Genomic DNA, 23,610 nt, shown 5'->3' on the forward strand with positions numbered 1-23,610 from the left:
AACAAGAATGATTTACCTGGAAACTCTGCTGCATTATCCACAAGTCTGACCACAGTTTTCTTATTAAGAGTCTGAAGTTTGACTAAAGTCCTTTTTCTAGATTTGGCAACCAGCAGTGCAATGATTAAACTTACTAGAGGGGGGAAAAAACAAATAACACAAAATGTGTTTCAGAAAACATGAATATTACATTGGTACAACAGTATCCTGATATAGGGTACTGTGTTTACTAACCATTGCTCATGTTTTAAGGAATCCAATTAGGAAAATCAATTTGTACTCTTGGCCCACCAAGAAAAATGAGCAAATTTCCCAGAGATTATGCACCTGCTGTTTCTGTATTTAATTAAATTACAACTGTGTAGTTTCCTGACTCCCAGCCAATCCAAAATAAAGGAATTGCTGCAAGAAGAGACTGAGCTGTGCCTCAAAAAGAAAGCCCTGATTGGATAATCATAGCCTCCTGCTTTGTCCTCAACTTTACAACTTTATGATGATGCAATCATGTTGTGATAGCCACAGACCTACCCACCACCACCTTGAAAGGTCTCCCTGCAATGCCAAATTGCCTGCCATCTTAGATCTGAGCAGTGTGTGTCAAAACTCATCTCTAATTTGCAGCTAAAAAATAAAGCTCTCCATTATTTGTAGGCAATGCGCAAACGTATCCAGTGTTTACCCTGAATGCAGAAACCATACATGTATTTGCATCCTTTGCAATGCCATATGGTTTGTCCAGGCACAGAGTTAACTTTTTTTTTCTTTTGATTTACTCCCACCTTAGAATCAGGCCCTACATATGTGTCCATTTGGTGAGCTGCTGTGAGTTGATTCCATGATGCATAAACATGACAGTAGTGCTGTAATAGCTACACATACCTCCCAACATGACCCATGCCAGGAGGGACACAATGCTCGGCTCCTGGACTTTCATCTCAGTGTATGATCGCCATCACCTGTTTTTTGAACAGGGTAAGCGATAAGAAAGGTTTTTCACCACAGGTGATGGCAATCATACATTAAGAGGAAAGTCCAGGAGTAGAGCATTGTGTCCCTCCTGGAGAGGGTCATCTTGGGAGATATGGGTACACATCACAGTAACACTGTCAGTGGGCACATCTGTATGTCTTTTTCTGAGGGAACACTAATTCTTTTTAAGAAATATGAGAAATTGCCAGAAAAACCAAGGCAAAGTTTTACTGTAAAATAGTTCCTCAGAACTTAGAAACACACAAAGCCCTGTTCCCAAAGAAGTTCGGAAGTCACCAATTCAATATATGTAAACTCTTATTATTTCTAAATAAAATAATTGCATGTTTTTTTTTACCAATAGGGAAACAGCAAAGTACAGCAATACTAATTCCAAATCCAGCAGCACATCCTTCAAAGTAGTCAGTGATTGTAAGAGGGACACACTTCTCCAGATCTTCTGAGTTTATCTGGCTTGGCTGAGGACATGGATCCTCTAACAATGAGATGATTATACTTGTTAGTATGTGTAGTACAGTACTAAATTTCATAACAGAATAACAAATATTATATAATAAAACTTAAGGAAATATATAAGTACACATTGTAATTCTAAGAAAGATAATATTTTAGAAGAAACACTATCTATTGGAGTGTATCTAATGGTTTGTCTCCCCTTTTAGAACAGCGCCCTTTCTGGAGGAAGAAGTTCCACAGGGAATCATCATACTGTGAGGGAACGGGTCTACAGTAGTTATGGCCGTAACCATGGACAATTAGAACCATTAATGGTTTGCCACCAATGGTTGTTGATTTGCAATGGATTTTAGAGTTCTGATGGTTCTCTTCCACCAATGATTCTCTTTCATCTAATGGTTCTCATCTATCCAATGGTTCTCGACCAGTCATGCTGCTTAACCCCACCTTAACATTAAACTCACAATTGAAATCTGCTCCATTCCTATTTAACAAATAATTAGGGTTCAATATTGAAGTCACTCCTAGAGGCACATTTAGCTATAGAGCATCTTAACCCCCACAGTAGGATTGCTTGGCTCGTCAGGATTTTCCTTTTCATTGAAAGCAAGAGGGTACCAAGCCACAAGTAGAGGCTTATGGGTCTAGACCAGACATGTCCAAACTGTGGCCCTCCAGCAGTTGTGAAACAATACATCCCAGCATGCCTTGACATAGTTTTAGTATTCCCTAATAGCAAAATTGTGGCAAAGCATGATGGGACTTGTAGTTTCACAACAGTTGGAGGGCCATCGTATTGACATGCCTGGTCTAGATCAAAAGTTCGCAACCACAGTCCAAAAGCACACCAACTTTCCAGGTTTTAAGGATCACCATACTTGAGCTCAGATTACTTAATTAGTACCTCAATTTTTTAAATTAAACATCTGTTTTCAAGACTAGATATCATTAAAATGTGGACTTTTAGTGTGCCTTGAGAACTGATTTTGGGTAGATGGAAATTTTGGGCACATATACTGAATCTCTCAGCACAGGTGTGGGTAGTAGGTAAGGCATAATACAAGAGCTAAAATTCATCAATGAATGGATGCCTTAAAGGAATCTAGTCATGGATTTAAATCAGCCAACTATAAATAAAATATATATTTTTTGTCTAATTGAAAGTATATAGTTTTTGGTTATCTATATAGGCTAATTTATTAGTGAGCAGAGAGTAGGCTAATAGATCCAGCTACCATTATAGGGCCCACATTGTCAACAGAAATTCTGATATACAGTACAAAAGCGGTTGGTGAATTTGTTAACATCTCTAGTCACAAAGCAGCTACTATTATACCCCTGCAATTTAGGTAACAGGAAAAGAGGAAAGAAACGACACATACTGTACAGTACTAACTTTTCTCCATCATAGTTTGGAGTGTATCATCTTCTGTACACTGTGAGTAGCAATTTGCAATGTACAAAGAAGAATTACCACTCAGTACTGGTTGAAAGCCATAACATCTAGTCCCCTTTTTGCTTTGCATCCCAGTGTATTTGGAACAGCAAGAGATTGTCCCTTATTATTGCCTTTAGTGCCGGGACACTCTTACTGGGCCACTATTTCTGAGCAAGTATACAGACACGAGTCTTTTTATATTTAATCTAGCTGGGTAAAGGCACATGCAAGGTGAATGAGCCATATTGTAGCTGGGAAGAATGTCCACAATGGAATAATCAGGTGAGTATTGCACTGTTGTTAAAGGTAGGAAACTATGAAGTGAAATAACAATAAATCTGGGCCCTGATTCTGGTTGACTCAGCAAATTTGTCCCTGTTCCAATGTTTGGGGGGTCTGCGCATGCAAAAGTGCTCATTTGCAAACGTGTAGACCCCGGCAACGAATGGCCTCAGCGAATTACACACTCACCGAGCCGTTCATTGCGGGGGGAGGGCAAGGAGCGGATGGTGGAGGAAATGGGGCTGGCTCATAGGAACGCCCAGTACTTTATGGGCGTCCCATTGAAAATGCTGGGCATTCCCATGGGTATATGGGCGGGCCGATGCCTGCCAGGGGTGGGCAGCTGACATCCCAGGATGTTAGCCACTCACCCCATCTTCATCCAGCCGTAAGCAAATTAAAGTAATTTTTCACTGACTTCTATTTGCAAAAGCAGGAGAAATCATTCGATGTTTGGCGCTTGGTAAACTGCGATGTTTACAGCTTACCAAGCCGACCTGATTCGTGACCCTAATACCCTCCCTGAGCTCCCATGTTGTCCTCATTCAGCTCAGTGTACTGTATGTCACTACATACTCATGAACAAATTCCAAGACTTTCTATATGATTATTAGACAATTTCTCAGAACACCACATCATTAGCAAAAGATTAATATGTTTTGCATTAAGCAACATAATTAGCTTTTATCACTGACAAGTGAACCAATGCTTAAAGAGCATATATAGTAATCAACCGTATCATTTACATTACTACTAAATTGATAACTATGGTACTTTTTATAATTATGATAATCACATTACATGTATGCCCTGCTTGAAATCTTGAAATAGTTTACAGAATTCAAACATCTTACTGTTCTTCCAGATAAAGACATTTTTTTGCGTTGCATTCTCCATTGTTTCGGTGACGGCAACAAGTACGTCATGAAGTGTAATGTTCATTATAGTGGATATTTCTTCCCCTGTAAATAGACTACACACAAAGCACATTTGTCATGATTCCAAAGGTAGCATGGGCCTTGGTAGAATAAACTTTACATGATGTAATTTTATTAGGAAAATATACATTTTGGTCAAAATTATCTTTGTGCATGATGCAAATTATGTGTTTTAGCTAAAAGTGCACATGCAGATTTGAATACAGATATTTTTGTGTATAGTATGTTTGTCCTATCCTAAGTTGTATGGAACTGGGCCAGGGCTTTGAAAATGAATGCACAGAACAAAATTAAATTGTGACAATTGGTGATACACAGTTTCCCTGCTGGGTGACCTGGAATATGTGACCTGTGTGGGATCCTCAGGACTGAGGGGTAAATTTACTAAGCAAAATACAGTAGGAATTGGCGTATTCGTATTCAGTCATATTCGGGCACGTATTCTTAATTTTGTAATTTACTAATGTAAAATAATGTTAGTATTTTGTATTTTACGACCGTAACAACCTGTCGTATTTGTATTTTTACAAAAATACAAATTAATACGCAATCGAAAGAAAACGCCTTGGGTGACATTCTATGCTCTGCAATTTCCGTTTTTTTGCGGTAATTAGACCACAAAATGGCGATATCGCATTTTCCCATTAAATCGTTAATTTAATGGGATGCGCTAAGGGACTGAAATCGCATATTATGTGCGTTAAGGTATGCTGAGTAAAATTGCGAGATTAATTCGCATTTTTATCGCATCCAGATGTTTTCGTATAGAAAAGTATACAAGTCGCTTATTTAATGCAATGCGCATTTGCACATCGCATTATTTAGGTGCCTAATTTTCGCACTTATTTCAGACCAGGGTCTGTTTGGCGAATTAGCCAGAATCCTGCACAGATCGCAATGTTCTGTGCAGGGTTCTGCTGTAAAAAATAAAAGAAAGGGTTAAAATAAAAAAAAAACGAGCGCGGGGTCCCCCGCCCGAGTATAACCAGCCCCGGGCTCACTGAGCCGGTGCTGGTGACATAAAATCAGGGTCCCCGACAAATAGGGGTCCCCTTGATTTTATGAAACCAGCACCAGGCTCAAGGTCCGGCGCTGGTTCCCAAAATACGGGGGACAAAGTGACTAGGGGTCCCCCGTATTTTAAGAACCAGCACCGGACACAACCAGCCAGCAGGGTAATGCCACAGCCGGGGGAAACTTATTGTATAAGCTCCCGCGACCAAAGCATTAACCCCCTGGCTGGTCAGCATGGGCAGGGGTCCTGGGGAAGTGGGGACCCCCCAATGAAGGGCCCCCCTCCCTCCAGGACTTACCAGCCCATGCTGATAGTCCGGGGCTGTCCCCGATGCCCCTGGGCGGTGGGCATCGGGCTGATGGCTTGTGTAAAAAAAAGAAGTAAAACTATTGTTTTATACTGGCGAACTATGAGTCCCAGCTAGCCTACCCCGCATGCTGGGACTTGGAGAACCACAAGTCCCAGCATGCGGGGCATTAAAGGGCCCGCTGGCACTTGTAGTTCAGCAGTACAAAAAATAGTTAACAAAATCACACTGACACACTGTAAAATAAAAGTTTAATACATACAAAACACACACACACTGATACTTACCTACCTTGAGCCCGTAGGTCGGTCCCTGGATCCTGGGTCCGTCCTCCGGGGCTCCAGGGCAGAAGAGTCCGGTTCCGGGGCCTTGGTCCTGGTTCCGGGGCTGGTCCTGGGGTTCCGGGGCTCCTGGGCTGCAGAATCCGGGGTCCGGGATCCGAGGTAGTCCCCAGGGGTACCTAAGGAAGCAAATCCAACTCAACTGGTCCCCGGCGACGACCTCGGAATCCTCTCTGGTGACAGCTCTGCTCCCATCTGGTACCCGGCTCGCAGGACTTTGACAGGCGCTGAGATGTTTCCTCCTCGGCGTCTGTATTCAGAATGATTTCTGGCCAATCAAAAGCCGACTTTCTCGGCTCCTGATTGGCCAAGAAATCATTCTGTGCAGAGACGCCGAGGAGGAAACATCTCAGCGCCTGTCAAAGTCCTGCGAGCCGGGTACCAGATGGGAGCAGCGCTGTCACCGGAGAGGATTCCGAGGTCGTCGCCGGGGACCAGGTGAGTTGGATTTGCTTCCTTAGGTACCCCCGGGGACTACCTCGGATCCCGGACCCAGGATTCTGCAGCCCAGGAGCCCCGGAACCCCAGGACCAGCCCCGGAACCAGGACCAAGGCCCCGGAACCGGACTCTTCTGCCCTGGAGCCCCCGAGGACGGACCCAGGATCCAGGGACCGACCTACGGGCTCAAGGTAGGTAAGTATCAGTGTGTGTGTGTTTTGTATGTATTAAACTTTTATTTTACAGTGTGTCAGTGTGATTTTGTTAACTATTTTTTGTACTGCTGAACTACAAGTGCCAGCGGGCCCTTTAATGCCCCGCATGTTGGGACTTGTGGTTCTCCAAGTCCCAGCATGCAGGGTAGGCTTGCTGGGACTCATAGTTCGCCAGTATAAAACAATAGTTTTACTTCTTTTTTTACACAAGCCATCAGCCCGATGCCCACCGCCCAGGGGCATCGGGGACAGCCCCGGACTATCAGCATGGGCTGGTAAGTCCTGGAGGGGGGGGGACCCCTTCATTGGGGGGGTCCCCACTTCCCCAGGACCCCTGCCCATGCTGACCAGCCAGGGGGTTAATGCTTTGGCCGCGGGAGCTTATATAATAAGTTTCCCCCGGCTGTGGCATTACCCTGCTGGCTGGTTGTGTCCGGTGCTGGTTCTTAAAATACGGGGGACCCCTAGTCATTTTGTCCCCCGTATTTTGGGAACCAGCGCCGGACCTTGAGCCTGGTGCTGGTTTCATGAAATCAAGGGGACCCCTATTTGTCGGGGACCCTGATTTTATGTCACCGGCTCAGTGAGCCCGGGGCTGGTTATGCTCGGGCGGGGGACCCCGCGCTCGGTTTTTTTTTTTTAACTTTGCGCTGTCCTGCAAATGTGCGATTTTCAGACATGAAAATCGCACATTTTCAGGACTAAATACAGCGCACCACTTCGCCGCAAATCGCCCCTCTTCGCACTTTTCAGCCTCCAATGCGCATCACATTAAATATGCGCATTTTGACTGAAAAGTGCGATTTGTAAAAGTGCGATTTGCGGCGATGTGGTGCACGATTAAAACATGCGCATTTAGCGCATCCCATAGAATGTCACCCCTTGAATTTTACATTACTCCAATGCAATTTTGAAATTCACTACCAAGTTGTATTTCAAAATACAAAAGTAAACTAGGCGTATTCTAGTACAAGTAAAAAAATACTCCCAAAAAATCAATTGAAATATATGAATCTCAAAAATACGATACCTTTGTAAATCATGCTCCGATTTTGGAACTTCTGGTCTAGACAACTAATGGGTTTATTTAGTAACAAGTTTTAGCTATTTAATACCTGTTGTGTATAAATGTTGCTCCAACAATCACCTCCCAACTATCATTTTTCAAACATGTGACAGTTATGCCCTGATTGGCTGGAGCCCCACTTATCACGTTTTAAATAGCTACAAATCATTGAAAGTTTTTCCCCTAATGTGCTAAAAAATACCCTCTCACATTGCCTATAACAAGGTGACATTTAGATTAGCATGTATGAAAAATTTGATACATAAAGGTATATAAAAAATGATCATTTAAATGTATATTCTAATATTAAGTAAATGTACAGTATAAACATTATTGATGTAACCAACCTCATTTTATTTAACAATGAAAATGTGCATTATACAACAGTAATTACACTACTTACGAAATAATGAGCTTAGTGTGAAGTGCATTAAATTGTATATTGTCACATACAGCAAAAATACATAAAACAGATAAAAAAATAGCCATACCCATTTTTCTTATTTTCAAACCAAAACCTGTCCCCATCTCTTATGCGACTAAATTGGTCCAGCATGATTTTCGAAATAAGGTCACCAGGGTTCCCCTCAAGCTCCAGCATGGCACCAGGAATCAGCTCTAACTTCTCAATGTTGTTACCATACATTGATAAAATCTATTTAAGACAATTAAAAGCATCAATTTGTGTCATGTTAAATATTGTCACTTGTAAGGGTGTACATTGTGTACTTATGTAGTATCTGGGCGCCCGATTTTAAAATACTACATAAGTACCGTACATTGTGTATGCCCAGGATTGAATACACCCCTTAAGATTAATGTGAGTTTTTACATATCAGATTTTACTCAACCACTGTGCTGAAAGATGGAGACCCTTTTAACTATTATATGAGCTTGAAGAGTAATAACCACTGATATGGTTTACAGCAGAATACAGGTTCTAGACATGCTAGGTTGCTAGGATTTCCTTTATGTCATTATATTAATGAGATTTAAGGGGGGAGAGAATGCACACATCGGGATGTTACCTGCTATACAGTTGCCTATATTATTGTCTTTTCTTTCAACCAGTATAAAAAAAGCAACAACACAAGTGCTTTACTGTAATCTAAAATAAAATAAGGTATATGTATCAATCATTGACAACAGTATGGAAGAATACCAGTGGATTCTAAGGGGGGTATTCAATCGCCGGCGAGCATCTCCCGACGGGGCGATGCCCGCCGGGCCCTATTCAATGCTGTCTTCCCCAACAGCATTGAGCAGGGCATCTCGGCAGAACGAGCCCGACATCACAAGCTGTCGGGCTGGTTCTGCCAAGAACGGCTGGGAAGTGACAAGCTGCCGGCTGCAGCTCGACTCTTCCCGTCCACAACTCACGGCCACGCCCCCTTCTCGTCCCATTGCAGGCGGGACATTGAATCCATGGAGGTGGGCTCCCCAGAGTACTATAGCTTTGCCTGTTACCCCTTTCCATTCATTTCTCCCTCAGCAAGGTCTCACTGGGTCCTTTTAGAGGCTATATTCCCCTCTCCAGGTAGCCCCTTTTTCCAGTGCTCCTATACAGTAGGTGATAGTGGGGAAGATGCCCCTTTAATTATATTATGCCCCTTTATATTAATTAACCCTTCCTCTGCATTTGGGTTTATTATTATTTTTAACAGCAGGGGAGTGTGTGTCCTTCACGTCAGGGTTGGGTACCCATACAGTGAGAGAAAGGGTATTTCCCTATAGTAACCCCTCAGCTGCTGTTTTTCTACTAGGGGCCCACAGTCTTTACCCAAGAGGTTAAGCTAACTCACAGTTGGTCCATATATTAGGGTTACCCACTGTTAAGTACCCTTTGCTTTAAATAATATTGTGTGTTGATGCAATGTTATATTTATGCTGTGACAAGCTAAATGCTGTTCTGATAATACTGTATGTTGATTGAATATTATGCCAGCTATGCTATTGTTGATGCTAGTCAGAAAGTAATGCCATTGTTACTGCATGCTGCTGGAATATTATGCCAGCTATGCTATTGTTGATGCTAGTCAGAAAGTAATGCCATTGTTAGTGTATGCTGCTGGAATATTATGCCAGCTATGCTATTGTTGATGCTAGTCAGAAAGTAATGCCATTGTTAGTGTATGCTGCTGGAATATTATGCCAGCTATGCTATTGTTGATGCTAGTCAGAAAGTAATGCCATTGTTAGTGTATGCTGCTGAAATATTATGCCAGCTATGCTATTGTTGATGCTAGTCAGAAAGTAATGCCATTGTTAGTGTATGCTGCTGGAATATTATGCCAGGTATGCTATTGTTGATGCTAGTCAAAAAGTAATTCACATGTTATTGTATGCTGATGGGATACTATGCCAGCTATGTTAATATTGGTTGTTAGTTGAATTTAGTGCTTCTTCCTGTTTAACAAGGCCGCAGCCATATCACCTGTTTGCAACCCTGCTTAAACTCTGCCTATTGTTGTTGTTTGCTAAAGACTGTGCATCAACTGCAACCATACCAACTGTATGTATGCCTGCTTGAGCTCTGCTTAATAATGTTGGCTGCTTAAAGACTGTGTATCAATGCCGCAGCCATATCACCTGTTTGCATCCCTGCTTAAACTCTGCCTATTGTTGTTGGTTGCTAAAGACTGTGCATCAAGGTCACATCCTGTATGTATACCTGCTATCAAAGGTGAGAAATTACACTTGCCTCTCTGTCACGGTGTGCTTGCGACAATGGAAAATAAGACTTGACAGAAGGCAAAGAAACTTTGTGTCAGCACATCTCAAGTACCTGGGTTTTACATATGTGCACGCAGATCTAAGGTTGCTTAGAGATCTGCATGCACATTAAGAGGGAAGTGGGCAGGCAGCTGACATCTGATAATGTCAGCTGGCCAACCCCGCACCTGCGTCATTAGCCCATTAGCATGAGAACGCCCAGCGTTCTCATGGGAACGCCCATGAAATGCTGGGCATTCCCATGTGCGAATGGGTCGCCCCCCTGCCCTCCGTTCACAAGGATGGGTGCATGCATCCAGCAAACACTTTTTTTGCAGTGGCCGCATGAACCCAGCGCATGCAGATGTGCAGAAATGTGCAATGCAAAAACATCGGCCCTGTGCGATAAGGTCCATTGTCCTTCTTAGGAGTTAATTGGTGGAAGATTATTGAGTCAAATTGGGTGGTCGCCCAGAGCTCTGGCCCCATCTGCAGCCCAATGTAGATTACTTGCATGAACCAATAAGCAATAGCTTGCCTAAGTTTGTTATGCATCTAAAAAGGAAACCCTGGAAGCACATACAATGCTTCCTGATGTTCCTTGGTCCTCACATCGCTGCTCAATGCCCTCTGAGAGGGCATTGATGCCATATACTCAGCTGGTAAGTTTATAGAGTATCAATACCTGTCTGAAACAGTGGTATGTCTAAAGAGGAGTTTAGTGTATGACTATTTCAGACTTGGTTTATTAAGTGAATGGTGATTACAAATTAATTACAAATGAACTACAGTATACCTTTGTTTTTTTCTCATAATACCTAATTTCCACATAGAACTTAATAATGGTTTTGGATATGTGTGTGTGTGTGTGTGTGTGTGTGTGTGTGTGTGTGTGTGTGTGTATTTAGTAGGACAGTATTTAATTTTATTTGTTTGCTAAATTGTATTAGAAACTATACAAAGAAGAAAAATATCTGTAACTTTTGGTTTTATAATATTGTAAGTGTTGAGTTAATGACAGTTTCATTCATCATAGATGGTTAATGCACTGTTTACATTTTGCTAGACAAACCTTTGCTCCTCCATTGGTGGTGTCAATTGTATCCTGTGTCACTGGTGACAAATCATAATATTTTCTAACTGTGTTATAGCTTGGTAACCCCATGTCTCTTCCGTGCTGAATACTTGCAGCTAGCAAATCTGTTCGGGAATATTTAATTTGGCCATACCAGTAGTCTGAAATAAAGACATCAATGTTATGTTATATTTTTTTATATACACTTCTCTCCCATTGCACTGAAACATTGGAACACAAACAGTCAATAATAAGTTGCAGTCCATTCCTTTTTGGCTGTTCTAAAATGTAAGTTCTATTGATCCCTCCATGCTGATAAAGCATTTCACAGGATTAGCTTTTCTTTCATTCTTGAAATCCTATATGATTGTACTTCCAGCAGGATTTGGCTATTTTTTAGTAGATAGAAGAGAAGATTTTGGTGTTTGATGATGATTCCCTGGCTATATGATCCCCTCCCCGCAACTTTATATAACAATTTATCAACCTATAGCTCATGGCAGATAACAAAATGACCTATTACCTAATAAATGCTCTCTACCTTCATGCATCACACTTCATCCTTGGCCTAATTAATTCCACTGTGAACAAATTAGCACAACTTTGTTTGGAAGCCCAATAAGACACAACACCAGGCAGTTTATACTACATAAATTATGATACTGTCTCAATAGGAATATATCCCCAGGTTCTTGCATCCACTGGAGCAAATACAATAGATTAGCTTCTTGCTTCTGTTCCACTATATCAGTGTTTTGCTAAGAATGCGACACTTAAATATGAAATAAGAGCGGTACTCCCAGTCTAATGAGTGGAGGATGCCACCACCATCTCACACCTGCCAAGGTAATAATCAGTGGTGGTCAGTCCATAATGCCTAAGGGTGCAGCAAGAGATGTTATACTGGGGTGACTATATACTTTGTTCCTGCGATGCCAACCACTAATCGGAGAAGGTTCTTTCCAGATGTTAGGTGGTTCTACTTTTTCTATTAGACAAAGAAATAGCAATTATTCCTATAATAAGAATATGTGGAAGGTTACAATTCCCTCTTTTTTTGTCTAGAACTTTAGAAAAAAGTGCTTTTAAATGAAATGGCTGTGCCCCAATGCAATAATTGCTTCCATTGCTTTGGGCTAGAATGAACCACACTCCCCATATGAATAATAGAGCTTAAGAGTTTATAACGTGTATACAATAAAGGGCACAGATGTACCGTAAGGAAATAATACAGTACAGCTTAAAAAAATCAAACATTATTAATAACATAAAGAAACTGTAATTACAATTATCTATACTTTACCTCGCAAGTCTGATACTACTATTTGATCTTCTTTCTCAGCTATTTGTGAACACATACCCAGCAACAAATGGTGGAAATCAGTAGCGTTCTTCAGATTTGCATTCTAAAATGAAAACATACTGTAGTTAAGATAACTAAATATAAAAATACAAGTGTTAGTATTAAAAAATAAAAATACATATAAGTAAACATATATAATGATACTGTATATATATATATATATATAGAGAGAGAAGCAAAACGGCACTCAGATGTTTAAGGAATGATGCGGTGCAGGGTCCAAGAGGGATAATGATAGACAGCACTTACCTATCCTGGGAACCAGGTTAGGAAACAGACCAGCACTCACGTAGTTTGAGTTGAAGAAAAAAAGGTGTATTTTCAAAACATTATACAAAGTGTAGTGCAGCAAGGGTCAGCCTTGCTGCACTACAATTTGTATAATGTTTTGAAAATACACCTTTTTTTCTTCAACTCAAACTACGTGAGTGCTGGTCTGTTTCCTAACCTGGTTCCCAGGATAGGTAAGTGCTGTCTATACAGTATATATATATATATATATATATATATATATATATATATATATATATATATATATACAGGTTGAGTATCCCGTATCCGAGTATCCGTTATCCGAATTATTCCGAAAACCATACATTCCAGAAAGTGAAAAAAAAATTTTTTTTTTTGCTAAAAACTCACTGGGGACATTTGTAACATCACTACTGGTGACATGATATGTAACTGGCACTATATATGTGCAAGAAAATGATTGCTTGGCATTCAAAATCAATATCTGAGATAGTACACAAATTTTGTTTCATGTTTTGAAACCTTGTTTTTTGAACAAATAAAATATATTTGTGTGTATTTTATGTGGTAATAAAATATATTTGTGTGTATTTTATGTGTTTATACAGCATACATGCAAGATACTTCAAAATAAATAATTGAAATATTAAAATATTCCGAAATACGGAATAATCCGTTATCCAAAATTCTCCTGGTCCCGAGCATTTTGGATACGGGATACTCAACCTGTATATATATCTGTATAGATCTATATATATATATATATATATATATATATATATATATATATATATATATATATATATATACGAATCCAGAAGACCGGCACCCTCCTTGTCGTTTCGCAAGCAGCTACCGCGGTGTCCAGGCTCAATAAACAATACAGGCAGACTCCAATAAGCGGCACCCAGCGGATTTGAAGAAACAGACACAAGCCTTTGTTTTGCAAGCTTTCGGGATTTTATTTCCCTTCGTCAGGCAGCATACACAGGAGATAACAAACATGTAAAAAAGCTCACCTTAAATACCTACACCAGGTGTATGTGGGCGTTTCACCAATCACGGGACAGCCAGTAGCTGCTTGCGGGGACTTAACCCTACGTCATCAAGCAGCATCCTGCGTCTCGGTTGTCAAAGAAACGATCACGCTAACATTCTAATACGTGCGGACATAACATAATTCATCACTAAGTGCATATAGATACATTGCATATAAAAGTACCAGAGCAGCATAAAACGGAACATTTTAATCAGTACATTGCCATGCAGAACATACAAAAAATACATACAAAAAAAATCAACAGTAGTATAAAAAATTCAATCATTAAACACAGGCATTATAGGAATATATTCAAATTAAGTTGATCATTTAACCCTTTTGGTTTTACAGTGTCAAGTAAAAAAATCCATTTGGATTCAAGTTGCAGCAGCATTTTATTTCTGTCTCCCCTGCGATTGTTAGGTGGAACATGGTCAATAATTATATGTCTGAAATTAGCTAGACTATGATTGGCAGACACAAAGTGTCGTGCCAATGGTTGATCAGAAGTTTTTTCTTTTAGGGCCGCTCTTATAGAGTGGCGATGCATAGCCATTCTTTCTTTAAATGTCCTCATGGTCTTGCCAATATAGCAAAGACCACAAGGACATTTGACCATGTATATAACGAAGGAGCTGTTACAACCTAACACATGTCTAATGTTAAACTTTTTGCCTGTGTGTGGGTGAAAGAACCATTTAGTGGTAATCATGTGATTACATGTCGTGCACCCCGTGCATTTATAACAGCCTGGGCTTTTAGTTTGTATCATCGGATCATATTGCATCAAGGGGGTCACATCTGATTTCATCACCCAATCCCGTAAATTTTTTCCTCTTTTATAGCTAGTCATTATTTTAGTATGTTTAAGGGATTTAAGGTCTCTATCAGTTTGTATCACCGGCCACAGGTCCCTGGTATATTTTTGTATCTGTTTTTGTGCAACATTATAATGTTGTACCCAATGCAAAGTATCAGACTTAGTTTTTTTGACTGAACGTTTCAGTGCCTCCTGTCTAGATATCTTGTTCAGCTTCAATCTCGCTCCCCTAAGGGTATCATCAGAATATCCCCTTTCCAAAAAGTTTTTTGTCATATTATCGAGCACAACTTCCAGTTCTGCCTCATCACTCACAATTCTTTTCGCTCTTAAGAACTGCGAGTAAGGAAGTCCAGAAATGGTGCAAGATGGATGAAAACTACTAGCCTGTAACAAAGTATTCCGATCTGTCGGCTTAGAATAAATTGTAGTATTAAAAAGAAAAGGGTAAATATACACTTCGGCGCTACTCAGCAGAATTTTTAACAGAATTTTTAACAGTATGCCTTGTCTTGCTGGGTTCTATTCTTCCTGGTTTTCCAATTTTATGCAACGTCTTAAGGGCACCTACTGACCTTAGTGAAGGTCCCTATGTGCCCGTAGAGGTTTCTTTTGTTCTTGTCAGGAAAACACTGGTACTTTCAGCAAAATGGCAATAAATTACTGACCTTATGCAAAGGCCCTATGTTCATATAGAGGTATCTTTGTCCTATTGCTCTTTCAACAACAACAAGTTCGCATCAACTTCACTCCGCATGTAATCATAGGAAACACACTCACCTCAAAATGAGGCCCTATGTTCATGGAAAGGTATCTTTAGTATGTCCACGTCCAGTAATCCCCTTGTAATAAGGCTCGGATATAGCCGTAGCAAAAAGATTTTTTATTCCAGGACGTATACAATAAAAACATATAAAAAAATCCAATTAAAATACGCACAGTCTCAGGTGAGCCCAAAAGCAACTCACTCCCTGTATCCGGATACTAGGAGGAGTGCTACCAGATGGAAAAAAGTGGTCAAAGGTCTCACCTATGCTGTGGGTCCAGTCCTCACCAACGCGTTTCGGGCTCTAAGGTAAGCCCTTTTTCAAGGTGTGAGGAGTGTTGTAACCTCAGGGTATTTATACCCTCTAGGCAATAAAACACAATATAGACATCTAAAAAACCCGGCCTGGAACAATAATTCCCTTTCCGGTATTTACCTAAATACCTATCTAATACATTCTCAAATAACCTCTCTATCCACTAAACATATACACCGCTATAGTCGTACATGTAATGCAGAGATAGGCGCTGAGTTATACATAGGAGCAACATGTTCATACACAGTACAGTCCGGTAATCCCGGTTTTCTGTTTGTCCTCTTCCTCCGTTACGCCGGTCAGCTGTTTGCGGGGACTCGTTCTCACGGAAGTGCGTCATTGCACTTCCGTTTTCGGATCTCCTCCGTCGTTGGAACGCATACTTCCTGATTTTGCGTTCCAAAGTAGCGGGCGCCATTTTGGCTGTGGTCTGTTTAGCTCTCGGTGTGTATTCACAGCTTATTTTCTCCACCATATTGGAGATAAACTCCTCGGGTCCCGCATATCATACAAACAACATGTAAAAAGGAGAGTTAGAATTGTGCATTTGGTTTTCCTATTTACCAAACCAAAAAATTAAAAAATTAACATTATGCAGCCATAATTGTAACGATAAAAATATCGATAGATATATATGGGAATGGGGTGTTTAAAAATTCTGATAATATATAAAAACTGTTTAAAATATTATGGAGTGGTGGGAAACATTCAAATTTCATAGAGAAAATACAAAAGTATAAAAATATATAAATATATATAAAATATACAAATGCATGTAAAAAAACATAAATACCCGTATAAATCTTATGAATAAAGTGCATAAGGGTGTAAACATGTGCAAATTCTCTACAGGAAAAAATACATTTATAAGAAACATTTAAGTTCAAACCCAATATTTAAACCTCGGGGCTCAATGGTTTTATGTGAATATATCTTTTTCATTTCAAGACACGCTAGTCTTTTTTCTTTATCATTGGCCCGCCAGTTATCCTTAATAATATTTATACCACAAAAGGATACTAAATGCCCGATTTCCATATTATGAGTACGTTTAAAATGGGCTGAAACATTATGGGTCTCCATCCCCTTTTTTATATTTCTGACGTGTTCGGCCAAGCGTGTTTTTAACATTCTGGTTGTTTTTCCTATATACTGTTTTTGGCACGAACACTCCATTATATAAATACAGAATTTGCTACTGCATGTAATAAAATCCTCGATTGGAAACCATTCATTCGTCTGAGTTACTTTGTATTGTGTAATGGATCCACTTACTGTTCCTTTACAAGCTCTACATATGGAACAGGTCCCACACCTATAAAATCCTTTTGATTTGATGTGGTTGTATGGAGAGGGGGTATTTATTGCACTCTTCACAATAAGGCTTTTTAAATTATTGGCCTTTCTGTATATAAATTGTGGGTTCTCGCTCAGATATTTCTTTAACATGGGGTCTCCTTTGAGTATCCCCCAATGTTTTTTTATGATTTTCTCTATCTGTTTTGACTGACATGTATACCTTGTAATAAAATTTACACCCGGTTTTTCTTTTGAGGGCTTAGATATCATCTGCATTCCTGCTCTATTCGCCTGTACAGATTGTCTCCCTTTATTTTTGGCTCGTTCTATTATTTCATCCTTGTATCCCTTACATTTAAACTGGTTCTCCAATTTTTCCGCATGCAATTCATATATGTCAACTTCTGTGCAATTCCTGCCTATTCTCTGAAATTGGCTACTAGGAATACTCCTTAGCCAATTGATGTGGTGATTGCTGTTATAATTTATAAATGAATTGCAGTCTGTTGCTTTCTCGAAATTTCTGGTTTTAATCATACAATTTTCTATATATATATGTAAGTCCAAGAAATTCACATGATTAGAGCTTATATCGAAAGTCAGCTTGATGTTCATATCATTGTTATTTAATTCCTGACAGAAACTTTCAAGTGTTGTGTCATCGCCCTTCCAGACAAACATAATGTCGTCGATATAACGCTTCCAGGACACTAGACTGGCACCGTGCCTCACATTGGCATATATGTTCTGCTCTTCCCACCGGGCCATGAAAAGGTTCGCATAGCTCGGTGCCAGTCTAGTGCCCATTGCGGTGCCAGTAAGCTGCAGGTAAAAATCATTATTGAACCAGAAATAATTGTTGTTCAATATCAATGCTATACCCTCTAAAATAAAATTTTTCTTATCTATCGGGGTGCCCTCTTTATCCAAAAAATGCGCAACCGCACTCAATCCCATTGCGTGGTCAATGATTGTATACAAAGAGGTCACGTCTGACGTGACCAATTTGTAGTTGGATTCCCACTCTATGGTTTTTATCATTTCCAAAGTGGCTATTGTGTCTTTTAGATAAGAGGTGGTTTTTAAGACCAGTGGCTGTAGAAGGGTGTCCAAGTAGTGTGATAAATTAGACAAAATCGAGTTCGTGCCCGCCACGATCGGGCGGCCTGGGGGATCATTAATGCATTTATGTATTTTGGGTAAAATATATAAGACAGGTATAGATGGAGTTTCTATCATTATATATTCTTTTACCTTCTCTTCTAACACCCCTTTAAGCATATACATATTTAAAAAACTTTCTAGTTTTTTACTGATGGTGGCTGTGGGGTTACCTCTCAATTTTTTGTAAGTTTTCACATCCAGAAGTTGTCTATAGATCTCTTTGTTATAATCTGCTGTGTTGAGGATCACCACACTACCACCTTTATCAGCTGGCTTAACTATTATTTCGGTGTTGTCTTTTAAGGTCTTAATCGCATCCCTTTCTCCTTTTGTAAGGTTAGAATTTTTATTTGGTTTGATTTCCATTTTCTCAAGATCGTCCCTTACTAGTTTTTCGAAGGATTCCACCAAACATCCTCTTTTATGGGTCGGATTAAACGTGGATTTCCTCTTGAAGACAGAGATGGTGTCTACCTGGGTTTCCACTATTTCATTATTATCATTGCCTCCTTGATCTTTATCCTCGAAGAAGCGCTTCAATGCTAATTTGCGCACAAATTTCTGCAGGTCAACAAACACCTCGAATTTGTCTACCCTGTTGGAGGGGGCAAATTTTAGGCCCTTCTCCAACAGGGCAGTCTCATCCGCCGTAAGCTGGTGACCGCTCAAATTTACTATTTTGGTTTTATGTTCTTCTACCCGGACATTAACCTCAGTGGGCGTTTTTTCCGCCTCTATACTGGGGTGTTTCTTTCTTTTTCTTATTCTATTATGTCCCTTGCCTCTTTTGCCCCGGGATTTAGTATTTTTATTTATCTGTGTTTCGGGGTCTCGGGACCTAGTTCTAAAAAATGCTGTTCCTCATCTCTCAATGTATTGAACCTATTCTCAGTTTCCCAATCTGTTCTCTCCTCCCTCCAATTGTCTTTCTGTCTAAAATTCCTTTTTCTCCATCTTTTTTCTTTGGGTTTCTCCCAATACTGGTTCTCTCTATTATCTTCGTTCCAGTAATTGTTTTTAAATGGTCCTAGATCTTCCTTATTTCTATCATTTTGATTATTTCTATCATTTTGATACCTAGGGGGATAGTTCCGGTTTCTTACTGGTGTTTCCTCTCTTTTATAGTGATACCTATTTTGATTTGTGGGGTGATACCTATGTTTGTATTTTTTAATAGGAGTTTGGGTTGGTACTACTTCCCGGGAACCCTCTTCCTGTTCTTTTTGTGCAAAGCGTACCTCATTTCTGGTGAGACAGTGCTGATTACCCTTTTTGTAATCGTTCTTGTCTCTCCAGAATTTTTTCTTTTTCTTTAGCATAAGTTCTTTTTCATTTTTCTCTATTTTAGAAGTAACTATTCCTTCTAACTCCTTATATTCTTTTGATTTAGAGTATGGTTCGATTAATGATTTATATATTGCTATGTCTTCTTCTATTTTTCTTAATTCCTCATTCTTTTGAGCAATAATGAGCTGCATAAGTTTAATGGAGCAATCGTCCAGAGTCTGGAACCACCTGTCCATAAACTCTTTGGATTCTCCACCAAATGATGGGACTTTTTCAAGCCTCAACCCGCGTGGTACTATCTTTTCCTTGCAGTAGGTCTCAAGTGTGGTTAATTCCCACCATATTTTTCCCTCGCGGATTAGGGCTTTTTCTAATTTCCACATTGCTGTGTCTAGATCCTCATCTAATATGCTAGCTTCTTCCTCGTTACTTTCTTTCTGGAAAGTTTCTTTGACAAATACATTTCGCCGTCCTTTGTGGGCAAACATGCTAAGATATGTATAACCGTGATACAGATAAAAAGTAGATACAGTCGCACGCCCACTCTCTATTAGCTAGTACACGAAACTAAGGATAGGAAGGTATAGAGAGGTTTGGCGGCGCCAAGAGTTGCAGCCGTGGGTATATTTGTGGGGCACTAGCTCCCCTTGGGTACACGTTCAAAAAGAAAAGGGTAAATATACACTTCGGCGCTACTCAGCAGAATTTTTAACAGAATTTTTAACAGTATGCCTTGTCTTGCTGGGTTCTATTCTTCCTGGTTTTCCAATTTTATGCAACGTCTTAAGGGCACCTACTGACCTTAGTGAAGGTCCCTATGTGCCCGTAGAGGTTTCTTTTGTTCTTGTCAGGAAAACACTGGTACTTTCAGCAAAATGGCAATAAATTACTGACCTTATGCAAAGGCCCTATGTTCATATAGAGGTATCTTTGTCCTATTGCTCTTTCAACAACAACAAGTTCGCATCAACTTCACTCCGCATGTAATCATAGGAAACACACTCACCTCAAAATGAGGCCCTATGTTCATGGAAAGGTATCTTTAGTATGTCCACGTCCAGTAATCCCCTTGTAATAAGGCTCGGATATAGCCGTAGCAAAAAGATTTTTTATTCCAGGACGTATACAATAAAAACATATAAAAAAATCCAATTAAAATACGCACAGTCTCAGGTGAGCCCAAAAGCAACTCACTCCCTGTATCCGGATACTAGGAGGAGTGCTACCAGATGGAAAAAAGTGGTCAAAGGTCTCACCTATGCTGTGGGTCCAGTCCTCACCAACGCGTTTCGGGCTCTAAGGTAAGCCCTTTTTCAAGGTGTGAGGAGTGTTGTAACCTCAGGGTATTTATACCCTCTAGGCAATAAAACACAATATAGACATCTAAAAAACCCGGCCTGGAACAATAATTCCCTTTCCGGTATTTACCTAAATACCTATCTAATACATTCTCAAATAACCTCTCTATCCACTAAACATATACACCGCTATAGTCGTACATGTAATGCAGAGATAGGCGCTGAGTTATACATAGGAGCAACATGTTCATACACAGTACAGTCCGGTAATCCCGGTTTTCTGTTTGTCCTCTTCCTCCGTTACGCCGGTCAGCTGTTTGCGGGGACTCGTTCTCACGGAAGTGCGTCATTGCACTTCCGTTTTCGGATCTCCTCCGTCGTTGGAACGCATACTTCCTGATTTTGCGTTCCAAAGTAGCGGGCGCCATTTTGGCTGTGGTCTGTTTAGCTCTCGGTGTGTATTCACAGCTTATTTTCTCCACCATATTGGAGATAAACTCCTCGGGTCCCGCATATCATACAAACAACATGTAAAAAGGAGAGTTAGAATTGTGCATTTGGTTTTCCTATTTACCAAACCAAAAAATTAAAAAATTAACATTATGCAGCCATAATTGTAACGATAAAAATATCGATAGATATATATGGGAATGGGGTGTTTAAAAATACTGATAATATATAAAAACTGTTTAAAATATTATGGAGTGGTGGGAAACATTCAAATTTCATAGAGAAAATACAAAAGTATAAAAATATATAAATATATATAAAATATACAAATGCATGTAAAAAAACATAAATACCCGTATAAATCTTATGAATAAAGTGCATAAGGGTGTAAACATGTGCAAATTCTCTACAGGAAAAAATACATTTATAAGAAACATTTAAGTTCAAACCCAATATTTAAACCTCGGGGCTCAATGGTTTTATGTGAATATATCTTTTTCATTTCAAGACACGCTAGTCTTTTTTCTTTATCATTGGCCCGCCAGTTATCCTTAATAATATTTATACCACAAAAGGATACTAAATGCCCGATTTCCATATTATGAGTACGTTTAAAATGGGCTGAAACATTATGGGTCTCCATCCCCTTTTTTATATTTCTGACGTGTTCGGCCAAGCGTGTTTTTAACATTCTGGTTGTTTTTCCTATATACTGTTTTTGGCACGAACACTCCATTATATAAATACAGAATTTGCTACTGCATGTAATAAAATCCTCGATTGGAAACCATTCATTCGTCTGAGTTACTTTGTATTGTGTAATGGATCCACTTACTGTTCCTTTACAAGCTCTACATATGGAACAGGTCCCACACCTATAAAATCCTTTTGATTTGATGTGGTTGTATGGAGAGGGGGTATTTATTGCACTCTTCACAATAAGGCTTTTTAAATTATTGGCCTTTCTGTATATAAATTGTGGGTTCTCGCTCAGATATTTCTTTAACATGGGGTCTCCTTTGAGTATCCCCCAATGTTTTTTTATGATTTTCTCTATCTGTTTTGACTGACATGTATACCTTGTAATAAAATTTACACCCGGTTTTTCTTTTGAGGGCTTAGATATCATCTGCATTCCTGCTCTATTCGCCTGTACAGATTGTCTCCCTTTATTTTTGGCTCGTTCTATTATTTCATCCTTGTATCCCTTACATTTAAACTGGTTCTCCAATTTTTCCGCATGCAATTCATATATGTCAACTTCTGTGCAATTCCTGCCTATTCTCTGAAATTGGCTACTAGGAATACTCCTTAGCCAATTGATGTGGTGATTGCTGTTATAATTTATAAATGAATTGCAGTCTGTTGCTTTCTCGAAATTTCTGGTTTTAATCATACAATTTTCTATATATATATGTAAGTCCAAGAAATTCACATGATTAGAGCTTATATCGAAAGTCAGCTTGATGTTCATATCATTGTTATTTAATTCCTGACAGAAACTTTCAAGTGTTGTGTCATCGCCCTTCCAGACAAACATAATGTCGTCGATATAACGCTTCCAGGACACTAGACTGGCACCGTGCCTCACATTGGCATATATGTTCTGCTCTTCCCACCGGGCCATGAAAAGGTTCGCATAGCTCGGTGCCAGTCTAGTGCCCATTGCGGTGCCAGTAAGCTGCAGGTAAAAATCATTATTGAACCAGAAATAATTGTTGTTCAATATCAATGCTATACCCTCTAAAATAAAATTTTTCTTATCTATCGGGGTGCCCTCTTTATCCAAAAAATGCGCAACCGCACTCAATCCCATTGCGTGGTCAATGATTGTATACAAAGAGGTCACGTCTGACGTGACCAATTTGTAGTTGGATTCCCACTCTATGGTTTTTATCATTTCCAAAGTGGCTATTGTGTCTTTTAGATAAGAGGTGGTTTTTAAGACCAGTGGCTGTAGAAGGGTGTCCAAGTAGTGTGATAAATTAGACAAAATCGAGTTCGTGCCCGCCACGATCGGGCGGCCTGGGGGATCATTAATGCATTTATGTATTTTGGGTAAAATATATAAGACAGGTATAGATGGAGTTTCTATCATTATATATTCTTTTACCTTCTCTTCTAACACCCCTTTAAGCATATACATATTTAAAAAACTTTCTAGTTTTTTACTGATGGTGGCTGTGGGGTTACCTCTCAATTTTTTGTAAGTTTTCACATCCAGAAGTTGTCTATAGATCTCTTTGTTATAATCTGCTGTGTTGAGGATCACCACACTACCA

General features: G+C 39.7%; 1 protein-coding gene across 1 annotated transcript in view; it reads right to left on the minus strand.

Annotated features, from left to right (window-relative positions):
* The window catches only part of LOC146073026 (dual oxidase 1-like), a 109,260-nt gene that overhangs the window by 38,701 nt on the left and 46,949 nt on the right, over positions 1–23,610 (minus strand). The window contains exons 10-15 of the mRNA XM_083180200.1: positions 12,578–12,680; positions 11,272–11,435; positions 7,979–8,142; positions 4,021–4,139; positions 1,328–1,465; positions 17–133 (exon numbers count right to left, since the gene is read on the minus strand). Coding sequence (XP_083036326.1) covers positions 17–133; positions 1,328–1,465; positions 4,021–4,139; positions 7,979–8,142; positions 11,272–11,435; positions 12,578–12,680 — 805 coding nt within the window. The remainder of the gene's footprint in view (positions 1–16; positions 134–1,327; positions 1,466–4,020; positions 4,140–7,978; positions 8,143–11,271; positions 11,436–12,577; positions 12,681–23,610) is intronic.

The sequence above is a fragment of the Crinia signifera genome, chromosome 4 (genome assembly GCF_055691185.1).
Source record: "Crinia signifera chromosome 4, ASM5569118v1, whole genome shotgun sequence".
Classification (NCBI taxonomy): Eukaryota; Metazoa; Chordata; class Amphibia; order Anura; family Myobatrachidae; genus Crinia; species Crinia signifera.